Consider the following 20,645-nt stretch of genomic DNA (forward strand, 5'->3'; position numbering starts at 1 on the left):
GATTTAGCCTAATGGTTAGGTTGTGTGCCCATATAGCAGGCGACTCTGGTTGATTCCAGCCTGCGGCCCCTTTCCCACATGTCATTCCCCCACTCTCTCCTGGTTTCCTACTCTATCCACTGTCCTATCCTCTGTCAATAAAGGTGTAAAAGCCCCAAAATATAACTTAACCCCCCCCTAGATAACCTTGTTAACATTGACAACATCTTTATCTAATGCCAAAAACTTCTTACCTTGGGGGCGATGTCCACCTTGTCGTTGGGAAGAAGGTTGTGGTTGAATTTGGGACTGTCAAACATACGCGCGAAAGGCTTGGCAGACGTTGTGTAAGGTTTGGGTGCATAGCGGTTGTAGGTGGATGCTGGTGGTGCCCCAGTGCTAGTTTTTGGAGGTTGTTCACTTGTGCCGTTGACTGGAGACTTCTCAGGGAAACTCTTGTGAGGCAGGAAGTTGGTCTGGATTGTGTCGTCTCGCCCAGGAGGCTTGGCTGTGGAAGAAACATGGCGGTCGGTCAAAGTCGTCTACAAAATGAGTTTTCAGATGCCTGCATGATTTTTTAGAGCATTTTGGATAAAACAGCAGAGGAGTGTCTCTTGGTAAACAACACATAGATGCATATTCACTTGATTACAGTGGGATTATAACCTTTACCTTCAGGTGCAGGTTTGGGCAGTGTCGCTGGTGGCAGAGAAGGCGTCACCTGGGGGACTGGTTCATACTTTTTCTCCACTGGAGTAGGTTTGTCTAGTGACTCCGTCCTGCATCACGACACAAAAACAATCAGTTCTGAGATTAACAGTAGAGACACCAAGATGTCATCTTAAAAACTGCGGAGGATGACTTTATATTTAGAGTGCTACAGATCGTGTACGTGGGCGAGTGTTACCTGGGGTAGTTGTGGGGTGCTTGTGCTTGTGGCTGTGGTTTGTTGGGACCAGTCTGGAGCTTGTCAAAGTAAGAAAGCTGCTTCCTGTAGTAGTCCTCATCCTCGTCTGGGTCGTAGTGGTTGGAGCGTACAATGTCGTCGGCGTGAGGCTTCTGAGGGCCCGGAGCTCTGTGAGAAACAGACAAGCAGGTCACATGTAAGGCAGGGATGGTGAGAGCTGAGCAAAGTTCACGTTGTTGATGCCTTACTAAAACAGACTATTAAAGGCAAATGTATCTAAAATGATATCTTGATCAGGTAAATAAAAAGATAGCAGCATTGTAGTCTTACCTAAAAGTCTTCTCTTGATCCAGGTTGCTCAGAGAGTTTGCTTTAGGGATGACTCCTCCTGATTTTAATGGCAAGTCTGCTGCCTGTAGATGCAGAAGAATACACCTTGTTAGTAGGAGTTGTCACCTCTACACTGCTCAGTTCTGAAGAAGAATAAGAGCACTTAGAAGTAATCTAATAGCTGCTGTAAATGCATAAACAGCCTAATGGAATGTATATGCAGTTAGTGTAAGCACTTGCCCTGTTTCCAGATGGCTCCACTGTATCTCTGGCTCGATCCACGGACACAGAGCGTTTGTTCTCAAACATTTTGACCCTTGTCAGGACTGACTGCGGCCTCAGAGCCGGGTCCTCCTTGTCTGCCTCGTTTCTGGCTGCGACAGGCTTTGGAGCGTCTGCAGGGGAAGGTGAAGGAGCCTCTTTGGGAGGTGGTGTGGGGCTGGTTTCAGAGTTCACAGGAATATGGTCATACTGCTGAGGTTTGTAGCTCTTCTGTGGCTGTGTTGGTCCCTGGTTATAGGCAGGCCGCTGGGCAGCAGGGTCGGGGGAGCGAGCGGCCACGGGGTACGTGTTCAGATGAGAATCCTGGTTGTAGTGCATGTCAGGCCCTGGAGCAGGAGCCGGAGGGTCATCATAACGGACTGGCCCTGGACCGGTCGGTTTACCGTAGCGAGGTCGGCCGTCGAATCCGTGCGGAGGTGGGGGCTCGTCGTAGCGGAGCGGAGGGGTGTACTGGGAGTCAGGGCCGTCACCATATGGCAGTCGGGGATCGTAGCCCTGGGAGTTGGCAGTAGAGAGCGGTTGGCTGTAAGGGTTCCACTGTTGCTGGTCGTAGTGAGGCACACTGTTCTCGAAGGGCGGGTTAGAGTCATAGTTTCGGTACTTTGGATCTGGGTAACCACCTCCGCTGCTGACTCCACTGCTGCTGACATCATACCGACTGGGTGGGTGGTCGTAATCTCTGTATGGCTGATCAGGGTGGTATCCCTGCTGGGGGTTGTAAGTCACAGGCTTCATGCTGTGTCCCATTCTTCCTGTGATTTCTGTGCTGTACGGATCCTTCTGAAACATCTACCGAACAAAAGGCAGAGAAACAGAACCAGGTTAGAAACTACACAAACATAAAACACGTGATTTAAGAAACTGGACACACAGAAATCAGTTAAAGCACGGAAGAGGAGAATATTAAAACAGGTGTGTGAAATTAATGCAGAAGAGGAAACGAGAAGGGACAGACCTGAAATAGAGAAACTGAGAGGGAGGGGTTACTGGTCAGATCATAAAGAAGATCAAACAGAAACAACAGCAAAGCCAGACACCCACTGCAGCTTCAAAAAAACCACACTACATCACTGCAACTCCAAAATCTAACACTATGACTACATTAATAAAGGAGAACAGAGTCGATAAAAAATGTACAACAACACAATGGGATGCATTTTTCTTGTGATCAAGCGAATGGAAGTATCGCTAATCAAAAATATAAATCAAATACGTTTGGAGGATCTATCCTTAACTGGCGTTAATTTGCGTTCGTCAATGCTGTACAAGGGGAAATGTCTCCCACTGTCTTGTTGCAGTCATGAAGGCCAACTTAAACATCCAAAATAATGTTTCACTTTACAAGCACATACTCATTGTACAAAAAAACAAATCTTTATATTTAAGAAGAAACCATTAACTGTCCATCCAAACGTGAAGAAATGTTCTGTTTAAGTATTCTGAGGGACTGAGGCCCACATGTGAATAAAATGGGTGGAGAATTAATGGCTGCTTTTACAAGAAACTGTTCACTTCAGTCTGCACTAATAAATAAAACAACAGATTTAGGTCGAGAGGTTAACAGAGAATGAGGCAAACATGTAGAGCCATGCAAAGAAGATAAGCAACAGTGAGAGCCGCAGCGTTTCCTCCGCTCCTCTACATGAAGGCATATCATCGCAGCCATTACGTTCCAAGCTCACTGTTGTTTACCAGCATTTAGTCACACCCTGGCACGTGCACACACACACACTCACACACACTCTCTCACACACACACAAACATCTCTGTCTCCTCTGGGCAACACTGTGGTCAGCGGACATGCAGGGCGGAAGGAGAGAGAGAGAAGCGTGGCAGCAGGAGGTAGGTAGGTAGACAGGCAGCAGCAGCGGCAGCAGCAGCACAGGAGGTCAGCCAGGTCAGACCAAACTGAGCTGGGCCGGCTCACGGAGCATCCGGTGACGGTCAGATGGATACCTTTGGTTCTGAACTGTCCGGTCCGGACTGTAGAGGTTCTGGCGTGACGCTCTGAGGGGCTAGCTCAGGGGTGGGTCTCCTAAGGGAGCCAGCCTCTGGGATGGGGCTTGGCTGCCTTTGGGGAGTTGCAGGAGCCTCGTCAGGGCTCAGACCCCCTACAGTTTTTACAGTTACGTCGACAGCAGGGGGCACTGTTTCAGCCAGGGGCTCAGGCTGCTGGGGGATGCTAGGGACGGCAGCGGCCTCTGCTTTCTGTGAAGTGGTTCAGAAATGTTTAATAACAGGGACTGACACACCATGGTGCAGTACCTACAAGTGCTACTTCCTCGACAGCCCGTCAACAACAGTTTGCTCCTCACTTGTGCCTACAGCTTACACGGATTTAAACGGCCACTCACCCACCTCTACAGTTAACCACAGCTGTAGATCAAACAGTGGCGTGTGAGAGTGAGGAATTAGTAGCAGGACAAGTTTTCATGTTAGAGGATACTAAGTTGTTTTAATACTATGGATACAATACAGTCGTTTTTCCCCTTTATGGTCAGGAACACATCAGTGGACGACAAATGTTTGGAGTGGGGAATAACAACAGCCAATCGGATTTGATAAATACATTTCACAGGTACACTGGATTAACACTGGCATTTCAAACATGCAAATAATACTATTTGGTGTTGTATCATCAAAGTCCCAATCACAGGTGAAACAAAGGTAGGAAGTGCACATAGGTGAGTAGTAGAGTACCGGTACAGACACTTAAGACAACATAAGTTTCTTTTCCCAGTGACATCAGCAACAGTCACACCAATAAGACAGCTTGTGATAATACAGAGTACAAGAGTAACAACAACACTTCTCAAGTTGTTCTAGTCGTTAAAAATAAAAAACACACACTCAGAAACATCAATCAACAAACACATAAGGCAAATTGATATATTATAATAAATATAGATTTATATTTCATATGTAGAATAATACTGTATTGCGATAAATACCTGACCACGAAAGGTGTAACTTTACCACCGATATTGTTTAACAGTAGATAGAATTACTGCAAAAATAAAAGTGCCTTCAATAGCGCTTCCAGAAAACCCTTCTAACGCACACCACGTCCTCCAGACAACAGGGAAGACGTGCAGCTCTCAGAAACGCTACCTGCTGCGGCGCTGGGGCCTTGAATCCCGCCGGGTCGATGCGGTTCAGGGGGTCTGGCTGCACCGTGTGCTGGTAGGCAGCGTAGCCCGGTGGCTCCTGGATGACGGGCGGATCCTCGCGCACAGGCTCGGAGGAGCGGGTGATGGCAGGCTCCGCCGGTGGACCAACATCGTCGTTCAGTGTCTCGTCCAGCTCCTGGTCGGTGTAGGCTCCGCCCTCCGTGTCCGTGTCCTCGTAGTCAGAGGTGTGGCGGCTGTCGGTGCTGTACATGGAATACTCACTGCCTGGCGCCGACAGGTAGGACAGGCGGTCGTCGTGGATATCCAGGTCATCCTCAGCTGCCCCATCAGCCTGGAGAACAAAAGGTAAAGCATGACAGAGTTAGACTTGATAACTCTAGGATCATGGAGTGGAGTGTGTGTATTTGCATCTCTTACCTTGCCCTCTGACACCCACACCAGCTGGTTCTGCTGCTGCTGGATCGACTCTTTCAGCGCTCCAAACCAACCATCATTCATGTTATTCAAGTTAATGGTTGCTGGACACAAAAAAAGAAGAGGATAAGAAATATCCGTCCAAACGGAGAGGTACCAACAATCATGACAAGGAATGCCTTCTAGACATCAACTTCAGCTCATAAACACTCCGCTATCATGTCTTTGGGGACTGAGCAGTAATTTTCAAGTCGTTACAAACCTGCCGCTCGGGGCCCAGAAACTGTTATGAGTGCTGCTCAAGTGTGAATAACAGCAGCCACAATGACAGATGAGGCACAAAGATTAAATGTTCTCAAGCGTCTTCTTTTCACATAAAATCTACAAATCAAGAACACCAGGCTGAATGCAAGGTTAGTGAATACCTGCGATCAGTCTCAAGAAGGAGATGACACAGCAGCTCAGTGGCCTCGTCTTCTCTGCTGTGACTTTCTGTGTTCTCTTCTCTAATGTCATACAATCACTGCGCAAGTTTTCCATTCACATACGATTTGACTTTCAGAAAGATTCCAGTAAGTAACAGACGTACAGATACAGCAAACTGAGTAATTTCTAAAAGGTAGTTAACGTTAAAGCCTCTGGTAACCCAAATCAATAAAAACGTTCTATCTATGATATTTCAGACCATATGTAAATACTAAAAACTATGTAAAAATATTAGAACTCAACTTTGATCCATTTTTCAAATATGTTCAATTCCGTTTAATAACACGTATGCACACTGGGTTTTAAGGGGGCTGGTTTAACCTGATTGTTATAACGTAATAAATATCCACACAATCAGAATGAAACACTGAGTCACATGCACACATGTTCAACAAAACTACTCCACTCCTGCTCAGACCGTCTCCTGACGTCTCAGCCAGCTCCCCCTTTCCATTGTTTGCTAATCACGTACTGCCTGTAATCTGTCTGTAGAGCTGTCTCCCTGCTCTTTGCGCTGCTGTGCTCGTGCGGCCGAGGGTCTAAGGCAGTCCCTCACATGCTCGGCTCATTTCCCCAGGACCGGTCCACTAACTTTCCCCAGGACCGGTTCACTAACTTTCCCCAGGACCAGTTCACTAACTTTCCCCAAACAGCTCAGCGTTAGAGACAAACAGCTCCGTCTGACACCCGGAGCCGAGCTCCTCTGCGTGCACCTGCTACATTTCAGCCTGCGCTGCGCCGGGTGTCCCATGGTCCTAATGCTCCAGAGATTACGAAGTGATAAAACTAATAAATGATATAAGTTCTGATTCTGAAGTATTTTGTGACTCAGCACTCAGAGACCGTATGAAATGAATAATTTTCAGATTCTGAAGTTTTTATGTCTTCAGATTCAGAGTCAGACGGCTCAAACACGCAGGCTGTTAACTCTCTCTTGACCTGTCAATCAAAGAGTTAGGACACGCCCACACAGTCCTGAGAAATACTCTGACCTGGAAAATAAGCTGTTTTTGAACAGAGTTTTTTCATAGTTATGGATGTTTATTTTCAATCCGATTTTTGTTGAAACTTAATTACACATTTAATTTTGATATTCTATGTGAATTTTAAATATTCCTTATACGTTTCAAGAGGCTTTAAGAATTCATGGGTGCGACTGAGACTCAATGTGAAGCTAGGACAAAGCTCAATATCTTTATTCCCAACGATGCTCCTGAACCGCTGTCCCCGCAGCCTTTGACAGGAACACTGCTTGATAAGAGAAGGACCTTGGGGTGCCCCCATGTGACAGTTTGTGCTGAAAAAGCATCTGTAAAAAAAAAAATCTGACAGAAAGATCCATCTATCCTTCCCTTCCTCCCTTCCTCCCTTCCTCCCTCTCTCCCTGCGGACTCACTGGTGAAGAGGTGGTGGTTGTTCTTCCTCAGTTTGAGCGCTCGTTCGTAGAGCTTCCTGGCGCTCTTCCTGGACTCGGGGCAGAGGCGGGTCCTCATGGTTTTGACGCCCTGCTTGGCATCTGGGTTGAGGAACACCACAATCGGATACCACTGGGCGTAGTTCAGACGGTCCACTGCGTTAGGGGTGATGTCCAGCACTGCATGCTTGTCCTAATGTGTAGAAAACATACAAGAACACAGCTGTGAGTTTCATACAGCAGGTATCTGTTGTTAGAGAGCGAGTATAAGCTTGTCTGGCTGCAACATGATGATGTGCGACAACAACTCTAAACTACTTTGAGAGATTTTAACAGGCAGATTAAATCAAAGGTCACAAACCTGGGAGTAGTTTTAGATTCAGATTTTAATTCTAATGTTCATTCTAACAAGGTCGTAAGTACTTCATTTTATCATCTCAGAGACATAGCAGTCAGACCTTTTTTTATCCTGGAAAGATGCCGAAATGTTACCACATGCTTTTATTACCAGCCACATTGACTACTGTGGCTCCCCTTTTACCAGTTTGCCCAAAAAATCTCTCAGAAAACTGCAGCTTGATCAGAACGCTGCTGCCAGAGTTTTAACACGAAAAAAGAAAACTGATCATATAACCCCTCTTCTCTAAACTCTGCAGTGGCTCCCTGCTTCTTCTAGAATTGATTTTAAAGTTATTTTACTTGTTTTTAAAGCTTTTAACAGCCTCGCTCCTCTATACATCACTGATCTCCTGTCATTTTATGTCCCAGCTCGATCACTGAGGTCCTCGAATGCTTCCCTTTTAAATTATAGCTTTCTGTTTTTATTACCATTGCTGTTGTTTTCTGTCTCTCTGTTATTTTGTTAAGCACTTTGGGCTGCAAGTTTAATGCATGAAAGGTGCTTTATAAATAAAGTTGAGTTGAGTTTTTCAGGTGTGTGCAGCAAGTCTTAAAGCCAGATCTAACAGCATTAGAGAGTGCAGTACACCAGGGGGCAGCAGTGAGCCGTTTATCTCACTGTGGCTTGCTGCCATCTTTTCATTACAATAACAAATCAGTCAGAAGATATTCATGTTGTCTGCATGTTCAACAAGATTGCATCTCCGGCTTCTCTCACCCGATCAATGATCTGTTTGATGGTGTGCAGTCGAATGATGCCGGAGCTCTTCTGGTCGGTTCCTGCATCCCTCGGTTCACTCTCTGTGGGAAACAAACAACTGGGGTTACTGCATCACATCAGCACGAGACAAACAACAACAAACACAAGCAGTGCCCCAATTAGACATCCTTGCAGCGTGCAGTTGTCGACTCCCATAAATAGAGCAGTTAAATACAGAGTAATGATCTCCATATAGAAGAGGACAAGTGTACGTTCATTACAACAGCTAGATAGTAAAGGCAAGATGAGGACAGCAGCCAATTCATGCAGTAATCATCAGGTATTTTGGGTCGATTTAGGAATCAAATCCGTGTAAGAAGAATGTGTGCGTGCACTTGCCAGTGAGGATATAAATTTGGGTGCAGAAAACGTGTTATGTGAGAAACATTGACATGGAATCTGCACAAACAAGAGCATGGCGTCATTTGGCATCAATGAGAATACAGTGTCATCATAAGCCTCAGGGATTTAAGCAAGGATGTGCGGAGGGGGTTTATGATTCACATAAAGATAAGCAAAGGTTTTCTGCCTAGAAACACGAAAGAAGACAGTCATCTCACAAGGGTGTTTAGCGTAAGGGTAACTAAAACCATCATATGACAAGGCTGCATTTCTAGCACCCAGACATGATCTATAATCTAAAATCACTCTGCTTTAAACTACCCCACAAACATTTTTAGGAGCAGATAAATATAGCCATGCAACAAGTCAAGATTCAAGCGTATGCAGCAGCGGTTTAAAAAATTTAAAGTTGGGGATTCAGTGCTGTCCCTGTTTATACAAAATTTAGGCGCTTCATTGTATTATGAAAAGTTAAACAGAGGCACTCTAAAACAAACCGCTGTTAGCTTTGTGTTGTGCACAATAAGTTTCATGGTCATGTAGAGGAGCTTCAGAGAGCATGGTGGTGAAATGTATGTTAGGATTTGATTTGAGGTGTGAATGATTAGTTTGTCAGCTGATTGAGGAGGTTATCTGCTGTTTGATTTCATTACATGAAAACTATGTGCTTTGTGTTAAAATGGATGCTAAACAGGCTTTTTATTTTGTCATAGAAATCTATCCATGTGAATGAGCAAAACCTCCATGATGGCATGTGGCGTTGGGCACAACGTGAGTACAAAAAAAGTAATAACTGGTGCCAACTTTCTGAACCCTGAGTAGACTAAACACTCCCAGATAATTCTGCATTATTATAAACTTAATTGTTTGACAGCAGCTCTTACACCTGAGTTTTCATGGCATATTAACTACACAGCTCCCCATGCTGCCTTGCATTTGTCTTTCTAAAAGGATGCAACCTGCCATTAATAGGGGAATACCACTGAATTTAATCTGTAATGCCAGGAGTTGTAGAATAAAATCAAAGGTAGACTCATTTGTCAAACAAATCTGAATGTACACTACCAGTCAAAAGATGGAAACACCTTCTGATTCAAGGGTTTGTATTTATTTTAATTATTTGAAACACTGTAGACTAATACTAAAGACATCAAAACTATGAAAGAACATATATGGAATTATTTAATTAACAAAAAAGTGTTAAACAAACCAGAATATGTTTTATATTTTAGATCCTGTAAAGTAGTCCCCTTTTTCCTTCATGACAGCTTTGCACACTCTTGGTATTCTCTCAGTCTGCTTCATGAAGTGGTCTCCTGGAATGGTTTCTAATTAACATGAGCCTTGTCAAGAGTTCATTTGTAGAATGACTTGCCTTCTTAATGTGTTTGAGACCATCAGTTGTGTTGTTCAGAGGTAGGGTTAGAACACAATGGATAGCCCTATTTGACCTCTATTGTAATACCATATTATTTCCTAGTTTTGTTGTCTTCAGTATTATTCAACAATGTCAAAAATAATTAAAATAATTGAAACCCATTGAATGAGAAAGTGTGTCCAAACTTTTGACTGGTCTTGTTTCTTTGCCAATTTTAAAGGCAAATGTGAATTCATTAATCAAGTGCTATTCCCCGATACACATGGATTGTACATTTGAAGTTCAGGTAGCCAACAACCACTAACTTTCACAGTATCTGCCATTCACAGGACCAAAGAATACAGTTATAATGTTGATGCACTAAGTAACATACTTTCCCCTCCTTGTTGTTGCTGTGTTTCTGAAAAGAAAATACAGTTACACAAACAGCACTGGAGTTATGCAAGTAAACATCATCGATTGGAAACACTTTGTTTTCTATGGGTGTGTAATGAAAATGTGTGTGGTTGCGGCTGGTATGTGTGTTTGAGCACTTAAAGTCATTGGAATTCAATACTGAGTGTTAAAATAAAGACACACACTAAAGAGGCTTGAGGAATTAAGAAGTGAGACGCAGTGGAAGAGAGCAGAGATAAGAGGAGCTTGTAACTCTGCTCGGAAAATAGAAACATAAACAGAGAAATGGGAAGAGAAGGGTTGTAAACAAACAGAGGAAATAACTGACTTACTAAAATAAACCTGACATGTTTAAAAGTAGGAGTAGTTATAGAGAAGTCACATTCAGGGGGGGGAGCAGGATGCCATAAATAAGGAAGCCAAAGGAAAATATATTTTAAAGGAATCTGCTCGGCTACCAGAGAACGATGGCTGCTCGCTCGACTGTGAAGATGTAAACAATGAGCTGAAGTCTCCCCCTGTATCACTAACCTCACTGACACGGGACTTCCACCAGATCCCTGTCCGGTTCGTCTCTGATCCACTGCGGTCCGGCTCCGTGCTCTCTCATCCGTCAACACCCACAGGTTGCGTTTTCAGAACGCAGCACGGAGCAGGACCGCCGGACAGCTGGAGTCATGTGACCGAGGTTTTCCCGGGGCAATCACTGAATCAAGGATTCTCCTCCTCCTCTACACCTCCATGCTGTCTTTATGGTCCTATGAAAACTTCTGACCGGTTGACTCCAGGCCTGCCGCCACTCAAAATGAAGTTTTTGTCGTCACAGTTAACTTAAAAACGATCTAACGATAAAACAGAGTATTTTATTCTGAAAATTAACTGACTGTTTTCATTTTGTTTTGGTGCCTGACTTCCTGTCCCGCTCTTTCTGCTCTGTAAATATTGATGTGTCGTGCTCCGGCATCCTGCAAAAATAGAAGTCTTGCGTATCTGATCCGTTGCGTTCCGACCTGCCAGACCAGAGACGCAGCCGGAACGCAACGGAGCGGTTCCAGTGGGACTTAACACATTGACTAGAATAGAAACCTATCAGATCCGGTGCAGTGACGGATCGGAGACAGACCGGACACGCATTCTGGTGGAATTTGGCCGTAAGAGCTTCTGAAGAGTTCTCTATGAGGTTATTCTCAGAGGTGTAGCACTACTTTATGATTTAAAAGCTGCAGGACACAGAACAGAATAACTGATGCAAGAGTTAACTAAATGTGAAGAAGATGCTGCCCACTAACATGAATATCTGAAGGAAGCTGAGAGGTTAAATAAAGATGTACAAAAAGTAACAGAGGCTCCTGTGAGTTTAGACACACAGCAGGACGTGACGCACACAGAGAATGAAACATTAAAACAGATGGGTACATTTTCACTTACTTGCTAGTTCAAAAACGTCGGGCTCCTCCCTGGCCAGTTTCTCTCTGGCCACATCTGCGATTGGCCCAAAAATAACCACAGGTCTCAGGAACCCAGCTGCACCAGAACAAGACCATGTCATGGAGATTACACAAAAATGTTAGCATTATGCAACCCTCAAAAATCCAATACTTAATCACATCATTCATTCTTTACAAATACGTTATTTTTAAGCTAAAAAGCAGAGCACACATGTAGCTTCTTTAAACCTCTTACACTGAGCGTATATAGAAGAGGAGTGACGTGACAGCAGGTAGAATACTAAAGGTAGGTTAGGTTAGGTAGTCATGAAATTACAACATTTGACTATTCTGTATACATAAGTGGGATTCTCCAGTTTATCACTGTCCATGCCATCACGTGCCCACTGACCTTCCCTCAGCACCACCCTCTCATAAGCAGGGAACTTGGTCTGAACTGGTTGGGCGGACAGGTCCTCTCTGCTCTTCCGTAAGTTCCTCTTGGAGCTTCGTAGTCCTCTGAATCTCCAGAAGTCTGCTCTGTCGCCTCCTGGGGTTTTGGGGAGGGTGTACTGCACACTGGATAGCTGCTCAGCCCTGGACAGAGAAGACTTCTGTTAGCCTAGCGTGCAAGGCTGATTTAAGACACTTCAGCTTACCATGCTATGACAAGTATAAAACACAGCAAAGCTGCAACAGTATCATGCAGTATGGAGTACAAAATGTTCATTAGAAGTGGTAAAGCAAAAGGGTCATAATCTTGATTCCACAGTTACTTTCCAACATAACCCAGGATTGTATGATTAACACATTTAAGCTGTGGTTTTCTTCATGCAGATACACTTACTGTCATCTCTACAGCTTTGCACACTGTCATTTTGTGTGAAAGGCGATAATTGCAGCATCTGTTGCTAATAATCAGGACTAATCCAGACTTATGTTTTGAGCTACAAGTAAAGAAAGTTGTCCAGTCCTGTTTTCAACAGCTCAGAAATATCACAAAGGTTAAGTCCATCATTTCATCTAAAGATTTAGAAACACTCATTCATGCTTTTATTTCCTCTCACCTTGACTACTGTTATTAACTTTACACCAGTCCTAATCAGACATCTGTCCATCGCCTTCAGACAGTACAAAATGCAGAAGCTGGGCTTTTAACTAGAACTTAAAAAATGTCCCACATCACCCCAATCTAAGCATCCCTATATTGGCGACCTGTTGTTTTTAACGATTGATTTTAAGATACTCTTAATTACGTTAAAGGCCCCTCCATATATCTCTGAGCTTTTACCCTCCTATGAGCCAGGACGCAGTCTGAGGTCCTCTGGCAGTGCTCAGGTGACTTTTAGGGTCTAGACTGAAAACTAAAGGGGACAGGGCCTTGCTGTCAAAGCCTCCCGATTATGGAACAGCCTGCCAGAGGAGATCAGACTCGCGGAATCAGTCCCAAATTTTATTTCGCTACTCAAGACAAACCTTTATAATAAAGATTTTATTCTGTGGATTGATTTTTACATTTTACCTCTCTACTTTTATTGCATTTTTTAAAACTATTTTTTAAGCACAAAATTATTACAATTATTTTTTATTATGAGGTATTTTTATTTGTATGTATGTATGTTATTATTGTTATTTTTTTATTATGTATTATTATCATCATCATTATTCTTATTATTATTGTTATTTTTATTTTTTTATTTTTATTTTATTATTATCATTATAACTACTACTTTGTTTTTACTATTTTTCTATTTATTCTATCTTTTTGTTTAGAATCGTGCTATAGAAATAAAAATATTATATTGTTCTTATAATTTTTATCATTGTATTAATATTATTAATATTGCTGTTATTATTAAGATCCCTGCTAATGCCTTAAAATACCTGGAAAAAAAAGACAAACAGAAGTAAGTACGGCAGTCAGTAAGTAAGGCAGTGGGCCTACAGGGGGAACAACTCATTCCTGGTGGTTTTGAATAATAACAGTCTCCCTTTGATGTGTGCTTATGAAAAATATTGTTGAATCCCGAGTGTGATTTTATGGCTCAGTGTTTTATAGGAGTATCTGGGGAGGCGGTTTAACTTGGCCAGGGAGCTGAGATATATTTCACCATGGTTAATGTATGTGATAAGAGCGCCTGCAGCATGTGGAAAGCTGTCTTTTTGTCAACAGGACAGTGAGGAATCTCTGTGTAAACACTGCTGGAGGCTAGTGAAGGCTGAAGAGATCTGTACTACATATGGTCCAACACACTAGGCTTCTCCAAGTCCTCATAAACCCCACACGGTAGATCCTTATAAAACACTTAACCAAACACATGGGATGTATTAAATATGCCCTACTTTAGAAACACCCAACTTTTCACTGTATCGCAGGAACGTGAATTAAAGTTGATAATGTGTCAAACAGAAGATGAAACTCTCCTTACTACTCCCGGATAAACTGCATGCATGTATTCCTTCACCTCCGCCCTCTTTCATTCATAAAGTGCCTGAACAAGCTGCACAGGTATTAAAAGGTGTGACCTGAAACTTCTTTTACCTGTTCTTGTTTGGGATGATTCCCCTTTCCACTTCCTGATGGTTCTTGCCGATACGGATGGCGAGCCAGGAGCCTAACTTGCCGTTGTAGAGTGTGTCTACTACGCGGAACACCTCGCCCTTATTGAAGCTCAGCCCGTAAGGCGACTCCTTTTCATACTCAAAATGTGTCCGAATGTAGAAGGAGTCACCCACGTCTGACTCCACTATCCTCCGATACACTAAAGAAAAGAAGGGGAAAAAAGAGATGAGTCCAGCAGCTTTTTAAAGTGTGCTAGTTTGTACAGTGTTTCATACTGCTGCTATCACTCACCATCCTTCTTCTTCTGGGCTAAAATAGTAACTTCTTCTCCTCGGGGGAGATCCAGCAGGAACAGCACAGCCTCCTCCCTGATGATGTTTGCAAAATCCACATTGTTCACCTACAAATGCAGAACAGAAGATGCTTTAATACCGCAAATTATAATCTGATGTTGTGTTAATACTGAACTGAAGAATAATCTAAGGCTTCAACAATGTTCTTTGTATTTTCTTGATTTAAAAAGCGTCTTTTACGTCTTTTTATTTCTTACAGAATAAGAAGAAAAGTGAAAGAAAAGTTTTCCTAAACAGGAGCAGGGCGATCTATTCCCCTTACAATGTGCAGCCTCCTACTAGTCTCCAGCTTCTTTCCCAAACACAATAATGTCTGTTTATTGACTCTGCTTCAGGGGCAGCGGGGGAACCAGAAACACATGGGCTGAATCACTGAATCTAAGAAAGACACCTTTATCCTTCCCAGAAACAGGAGTGCTTTGACGTCTTTATCTGAACCAGCACACCGTGACCAAAGGAAAACCTTCTAAGGATGGAAAACAATGTCCTGGAAGTCTTTTAGGTGTGTTTGTACAGCAGAGAAAACACACAGGCATGAAAACAAGAGATATATGATGTGGAGAGGGAGGGACACAAGACAGAGTGTGTTCATTTAGAGGAGGAGATAAGGTAATGGACAGCTTTGTTTATCAGATCAATGAAGTCCATAAATTTCAATGTCACAAGAAAACTATGTGTGTGTGTGTGTGTGTGTGTGTGTGTGTGTGTGTGTGTGTGTGTGTGTGTGTGTGTGTGTGGCTTAGTATTCACCCCGTTCTACACAGAGCACTTTTACAAAGCTGCACAGTCGCAGCATTAAACATAGCAGGTGTAATCCTTGGCTGGTGAACAACCATGTCACAATGGATCCAACACTGACATCAAGAGGGTTTCCATCATCCCTCCAACAATGTTACTCTAGTGTTCAACAAAACAGACACTCAACTGTTCCAAGGTCAGAGAGCAAGAACGTCCTCTATTGTGTCTTCACATTGGAAACAAGGGGAGTTTTGACACAAGGCTGATCCCGGGATGACTCACAGACTGACGGATACATTGTGCTGTATTCCCAAGATCTTCATACACAGAAATAAAACTATTGTGGTCATGGGTTTGCAAACTTTCACCACGGGTTATCTAAGTTAGTGTGGGCTGCTGCTGCAGGACTTTTTTGACAATAACACCAGATGTTCTTCCCACATGTGACATGTACAAAAATGTACTTTCTGAACACAAAAACTTGAATTAACTCACTGAGGCGACAATGAGTTCAAATCTTCTTAAAAAGCTGCTAAAATACCAGAAAAACAAACTGCAACTGACAAAACAGAAGCTTAAAATCTACTTTGGCCTGGAGCAGTTCAGATATCTACAAGAAACACATTCACAAGTGCAAAAAATTCAAGTCTGTAAGAATTCTGGTCAAAAAAAGAAACCAGAGAACTCATTTTCACACCTCTGGGTTTTCTATGCAGCAGATTCCTCTCCTACCGATGCCCATTTCTCAACCAAGGCTGGCATGTTTGATAAATGATGGCGCAGCCTGAGGACTTTTTTTCTTGGAGCGCTTTGACTGACGGTGCAAAGAAAGGACAGCCTCAGCTATAAATAGTCCACTTCAGCTGTGAAACCCAGCTCAGATATTCTTATCTCAGTTTCTGTTTTTAGACACACTTTGAGTTCTATTTCTTGAACCCAACACGCATAAAGCTCCTTCATTTTAACCCTCTGCTCTAATGTCTTTTTGATGCTCTGCTTCTCAGATGTATCTGTCATGTATATTCACACATCTTAAACCTGGTGAGGCATATACTGTGCATGACCAACGAGTCAGGGTTCTCCAGTAAACACGCAGCTGAGTAAACTGGGATTCTGTAAACTTTATTTCATGTAACATACTGTAAAATAAGCTGTCCTACTCCAGAGGGAAAATGATAATCAAGTTGTTTTAGTGAAAGAGTGCAGCATACCCTGAGAATCTGGTCCCCCTCCTCCAGCCCCTCCTTGGCTGCAGGACTGTCCTCGAGAACCCCGGCCACAAAAATCCCCACGTCGTTCCCTCCTGCTAACCGCAGACCCACGCTCTCCCCCTTTTTGAACTTGACCAGCTTCATACTTGGCCTGCAGACAAACAAAGGTAGACAGGTCAAATCTAGCAAAAAGGTCAGCAAAGCAGGATCCAAGAAAACATCACTCCTGTAAGGAACACAAGCACAGTGTGGTGCAACAAACATGACAAACAAACGCCGACCACAACCTCTGCCCAGCTTGTTTTCAGGTATGCAGCTGGGACAGCGGGCTCAGAGGACGTTTACCTGAGGATGCTGTCATCGTGAGCAGCGCTGGGTACGGGGGCGTCTGAGGGGCTAACAGGCAGGTCAACGTCAGGCTGACCAGGTTGTGCATAAACTGGCTTTGGTTCTGACACACAAAGAAACACAGGAAGAGGAAAAACACTGTTAATCTCAAGTACACACACTTAACAGAACAGAGCAGCATCTTGTTCAGCAAAGAAAGGAGGCAAGTGGTGGCTTAGAGGGAAACCAACTATGAAAGTAAACTAAAAAATATTTGCAATTGAAAATTACATATAAACACAAATTTGTGGATTAGAATTTACACAATACACAACACTGCACTGTTTGTTTTTCGTGGTTATGGAGTAACATTTGAGTTTCGTGTAAAGATTAACCAACCCCTGACAACACTGGCTGACATGAATGAAGCCACTCTTTGTCTTTGTAATGATCTATCTTGATGCTGAGTTCATAACACTACAGTATAACAGCTGAAGGATGACCGGCTGAGGTTTCTGTACCAGGCAGCGGAGGTAACAGTTTGTCATCTCTGGAGCTGGCCTGGTCGCTGGCCTGTGACAGGACGCCATCATCAGAGCTCTTGACTGGTGTGGACATGGCACCAGGTTTAGATATGCGTTCCTCATCTCTGCTTCGATGGCTGAAATAAACAAAAATAACACTTCAAGTTCAAGACAATATCAGGACACTGCTAATGCTATTCATATTGAATTTAATTAGTGCAACATCTTTGCTCATTAATATGTCAGTATGACCACATGTCTTGGATGAGTTCATACCATAGACCAGTGTGGGTCGGGACCCCTTAGGGGGTCGTGAAATGTCTTTCAGAATATTTTTGTTTAAGTTATCTAAAAATAGTACATTTTACCCATTATAATAAAACATATGGACAAAAATAGTAGCTAAACTTGAAATGAAACCTTGAAAATAGAAAATGTAATGAGTTTTCTGCCTTTCTTTTTGCCAGATGACTCCTAAGTTTAGGGTTAGTGAGCAGCAGTAGGTCAATGCATAACGTCACAGGAAACACAGCCACATGCTCATATAGGTAGGCTAATTTTTTCTGCAGACCAGCTAAATGAAGCCACATTAAATCACTTTGAGAGACGGTGGGGGTCGCAAGTCTTTGGCACCTATATTTTGGGGGTCGCAGGCTGAAAAGTTTGGGAACCCCTGCCATAGACTGAAGAAATAATTGACGTAGTATCCATGACGTCACCCATCTGTTCCTGAGCGCTGTTTTGAAGCCTATTGGTAACGCTGAACTCAACCAAACTTAGTGTGAGGTAAAGAGGCGGGGTTTGAGCCTCCTAGCCAACAGCTATGTGTTCCCGCCTGTCAGTGAAGTCAGTCAAGTCCTTATTTGGGCAAAATTTTGACATGTCCAATAAAATATAGACTCTCAAAAGAACCCAAAACAAAAAGCATGGAGCATTATTACATGATGAGGACATGTGGACAGGGAAATGCATGGGAGGACAATAAAGTTAGAAAAAGATTAAAAGATATTCATGTTTTTTCTATCCTGTAATCAGTGGTGTCAATCACAAACCACATAATCAACAATTAGAGACTAATATTTCATCTGATTGAAGAAGAAAGACTTTCAGTTTTCATTGCCGAATCACATTTTTCCTGTGAAGTGAAACTCCCACTTCATTGAAAAACCTCTCCTTTGAAAGCCAACAAAGAAAAGCGAGTCCTCAAACATAAACCTCTGAGTTCAGACACTGTACCGTCTCCGTTCCCGTTTGATAAAATATACAAGTGAAACTGTGTGTTTGAGTCAAGAAGGCCAAGTCTAACAGACTAGAAAGGGCTCTGCTGCTTAAAACAATGCTTAAATTCCAATGTGGTCACATGACTGGCTGCTGGCACAGTACTTGAGCTGTTTTCAGAGGCTTTCCAAGAAGAATGTGAAGGTGCAGGCTTTGCCACCCAGAGCAGGCAACTTTTCCTACGTCCGTTCATTTATTTTCGGTCATGCACTGTGGAACTACAGAGTGTAGTCAGTCACCCATATTCAAACATTGAAACACAGTCAAGAATGCAAACACAGACAATGTACACAGACTTACACATACGACTAATCCCTGAGGTTAAGGCGTGATCATCATTTTTTTCGAGCTCTCCTGACCACAATTCAGTTTGGCACATGAATCTGATCCGTGCTGTTTCTTATGTCAGCAGAAAGAAGTGTACGAGGGTTTGTTATGAAGAGAGACGTGTATTTGAGAGCTGCAGCGTGAGAATAAATAACAGAATTGTAATGGGACTGAGAGAGAGAGACAGTGCGTCTGTGTGTCTGAGAGAGAGAAAGGCGATGCTAAAGATGAATGGGGACGAGAGTGTGAGATAGAGTGAAAAAGGACAGAGTCAAACAAAATAAAAAGCGAGGGACGGAAAGAGAGAGAGAGAGAGAGAAGTGAGAAAGAGAGTGTTGTGGCCTAAATCTGCTGTTCTTCGCTGCAGAATGGTTCTAAAAAAAGGGTTCGCACTGACAAACACCATTTGACAGAAGCTTTTGTTCAATTCCCTCTCTAACACATTCTTGCAGCTCGGGCGAGAGAGAGCGAGTAGCTGCACGGACATCAACAAACGGCTGTCAGATCGTTACAATTACAATTTCGTGGCTACAATTTCTGTAATTAAAGATTATTTAAAACATGTCACATAAAAACTGACTACATACATTTGCATTGTTTTGCAAAAAAGTCCAACAGAAGACTTTCAAGAAACTAAAAGTCTTATGATTTAAAAGATGTATAAACATTACTCACACAAATGCATCCTGAGCTTGAACCATGATCTTAATGGAAGACTTTTTAATCCAGTCCCTTAAAAGACACCACTACCAGCAGCAGTCTTATTTCAATGCACTAAGTGTACTAAAACTCATCAAGATCTGTTGTATTCAAAAACAGCATCGGGCCCAGGGCAGAGGAATTCCTCTAAGCCCTACAGCCAATCAAGTTTGGCGAACCATCTGGCTCAGGGCAAAGCACTGTGGGAAGTATGTCAAATTCTTCCACCCCCCTCCAAAACCAGGAGATAATGAAAACTTTCTCTGACATCAGAGTGTAGTGACAGTCGCACAGTTAACAATTAAAACCACACCTACATGCGGGCTTGACCAAAATGTGCACTGGTGTTCAAAAAGAATGTCTCTGATAGTTTTTTCATTTATGGATGTATTTGATTCAAATGTGTGAAAAGAAGAATCAGAGTATGGGCATCAAGAGTCACAGAGATACACTCAAGAGACACATTTACCAGCCTGTAATCAGAGGAATGCATTCACTTACATTGGGAGTAATCTTTGCAACAGTGAACCTGCCCTCATCCTGCATTGAAACAAGTATGGTTACTTCACACGCTGACACTAGAAGTGGAATCACTGGAGGTTAATCTACTCCTATGTCATGACGGACAAGCAACTAGTGAGACACAAGACTAGACTAGCAGCAGTGTGCTATACTATCAACTACAGAAGCTGTTGGGTTCAGTCTAAGGCTCTACGCACAATAAGCAATGTGAGTCGTATCCGAGTAAGGCTGAACGCATTGCTGCTAGATTTGAGTGCTATCGACCTGTCCCAGTGATGTAAGGATATATGACAAGATGGTAAAAAATCGATACAAATGGAGGGTGGATTAAAATCGATTCAACAAAATTTGTATTTTGATATTATTTTCAAACAGTAGAAGGCGCTATCTGCATTTCACTCCACTTGTTCAACATCATTAAGTCTCTTGCCCTGCTCTCTCGTCACTTGCTGAGTCGA

The 20,645-nt window shown here is 43.0% G+C and overlaps 1 protein-coding gene across 14 annotated transcripts in view; it reads right to left on the reverse strand.

The window, feature by feature from the left end:
* The window catches only part of tjp1a (tight junction protein 1a), a 70,066-nt gene that overhangs the window by 10,539 nt on the left and 38,882 nt on the right, over positions 1–20,645 (reverse strand). For 6 of the 14 annotated variants that reach the window (XM_034679594.1, XM_034679599.1, XM_034679595.1 and 3 more), the window contains exons 9-26: positions 17,359–17,498; positions 16,856–16,961; positions 16,511–16,661; positions 14,500–14,608; positions 14,188–14,407; positions 12,058–12,242; positions 11,647–11,742; positions 10,196–10,222; positions 8,061–8,143; positions 6,926–7,136; positions 5,047–5,147; positions 4,610–4,960; positions 3,455–3,706; positions 1,457–2,287; positions 1,217–1,299; positions 887–1,054; positions 652–758; positions 234–487 (exon numbers count right to left, since the gene is read on the reverse strand). In XM_034679594.1, coding sequence (XP_034535485.1) covers positions 234–487; positions 652–758; positions 887–1,054; positions 1,217–1,299; positions 1,457–2,287; positions 3,455–3,706; positions 4,610–4,960; positions 5,047–5,147; positions 6,926–7,136; positions 8,061–8,143; positions 10,196–10,222; positions 11,647–11,742; positions 12,058–12,242; positions 14,188–14,407; positions 14,500–14,608; positions 16,511–16,661; positions 16,856–16,961; positions 17,359–17,498 — 3,475 coding nt within the window. The remainder of the gene's footprint in view (positions 1–233; positions 488–651; positions 759–886; positions 1,055–1,216; positions 1,300–1,456; positions 2,288–3,454; positions 3,707–4,609; positions 4,961–5,046; positions 5,148–6,925; positions 7,137–8,060; positions 8,144–10,195; positions 10,223–11,646; positions 11,743–12,057; positions 12,243–14,187; positions 14,408–14,499; positions 14,609–16,510; positions 16,662–16,855; positions 16,962–17,358; positions 17,499–20,645) is intronic. The other 8 variants (XM_034679605.1, XM_034679607.1, XM_034679603.1 and 5 more) reach the window with 3 other exon arrangements.

Source organism: Notolabrus celidotus, chromosome 3 (assembly GCF_009762535.1).
Source record: "Notolabrus celidotus isolate fNotCel1 chromosome 3, fNotCel1.pri, whole genome shotgun sequence".
Taxonomy (NCBI): Eukaryota; Metazoa; Chordata; class Actinopteri; order Labriformes; family Labridae; genus Notolabrus; species Notolabrus celidotus.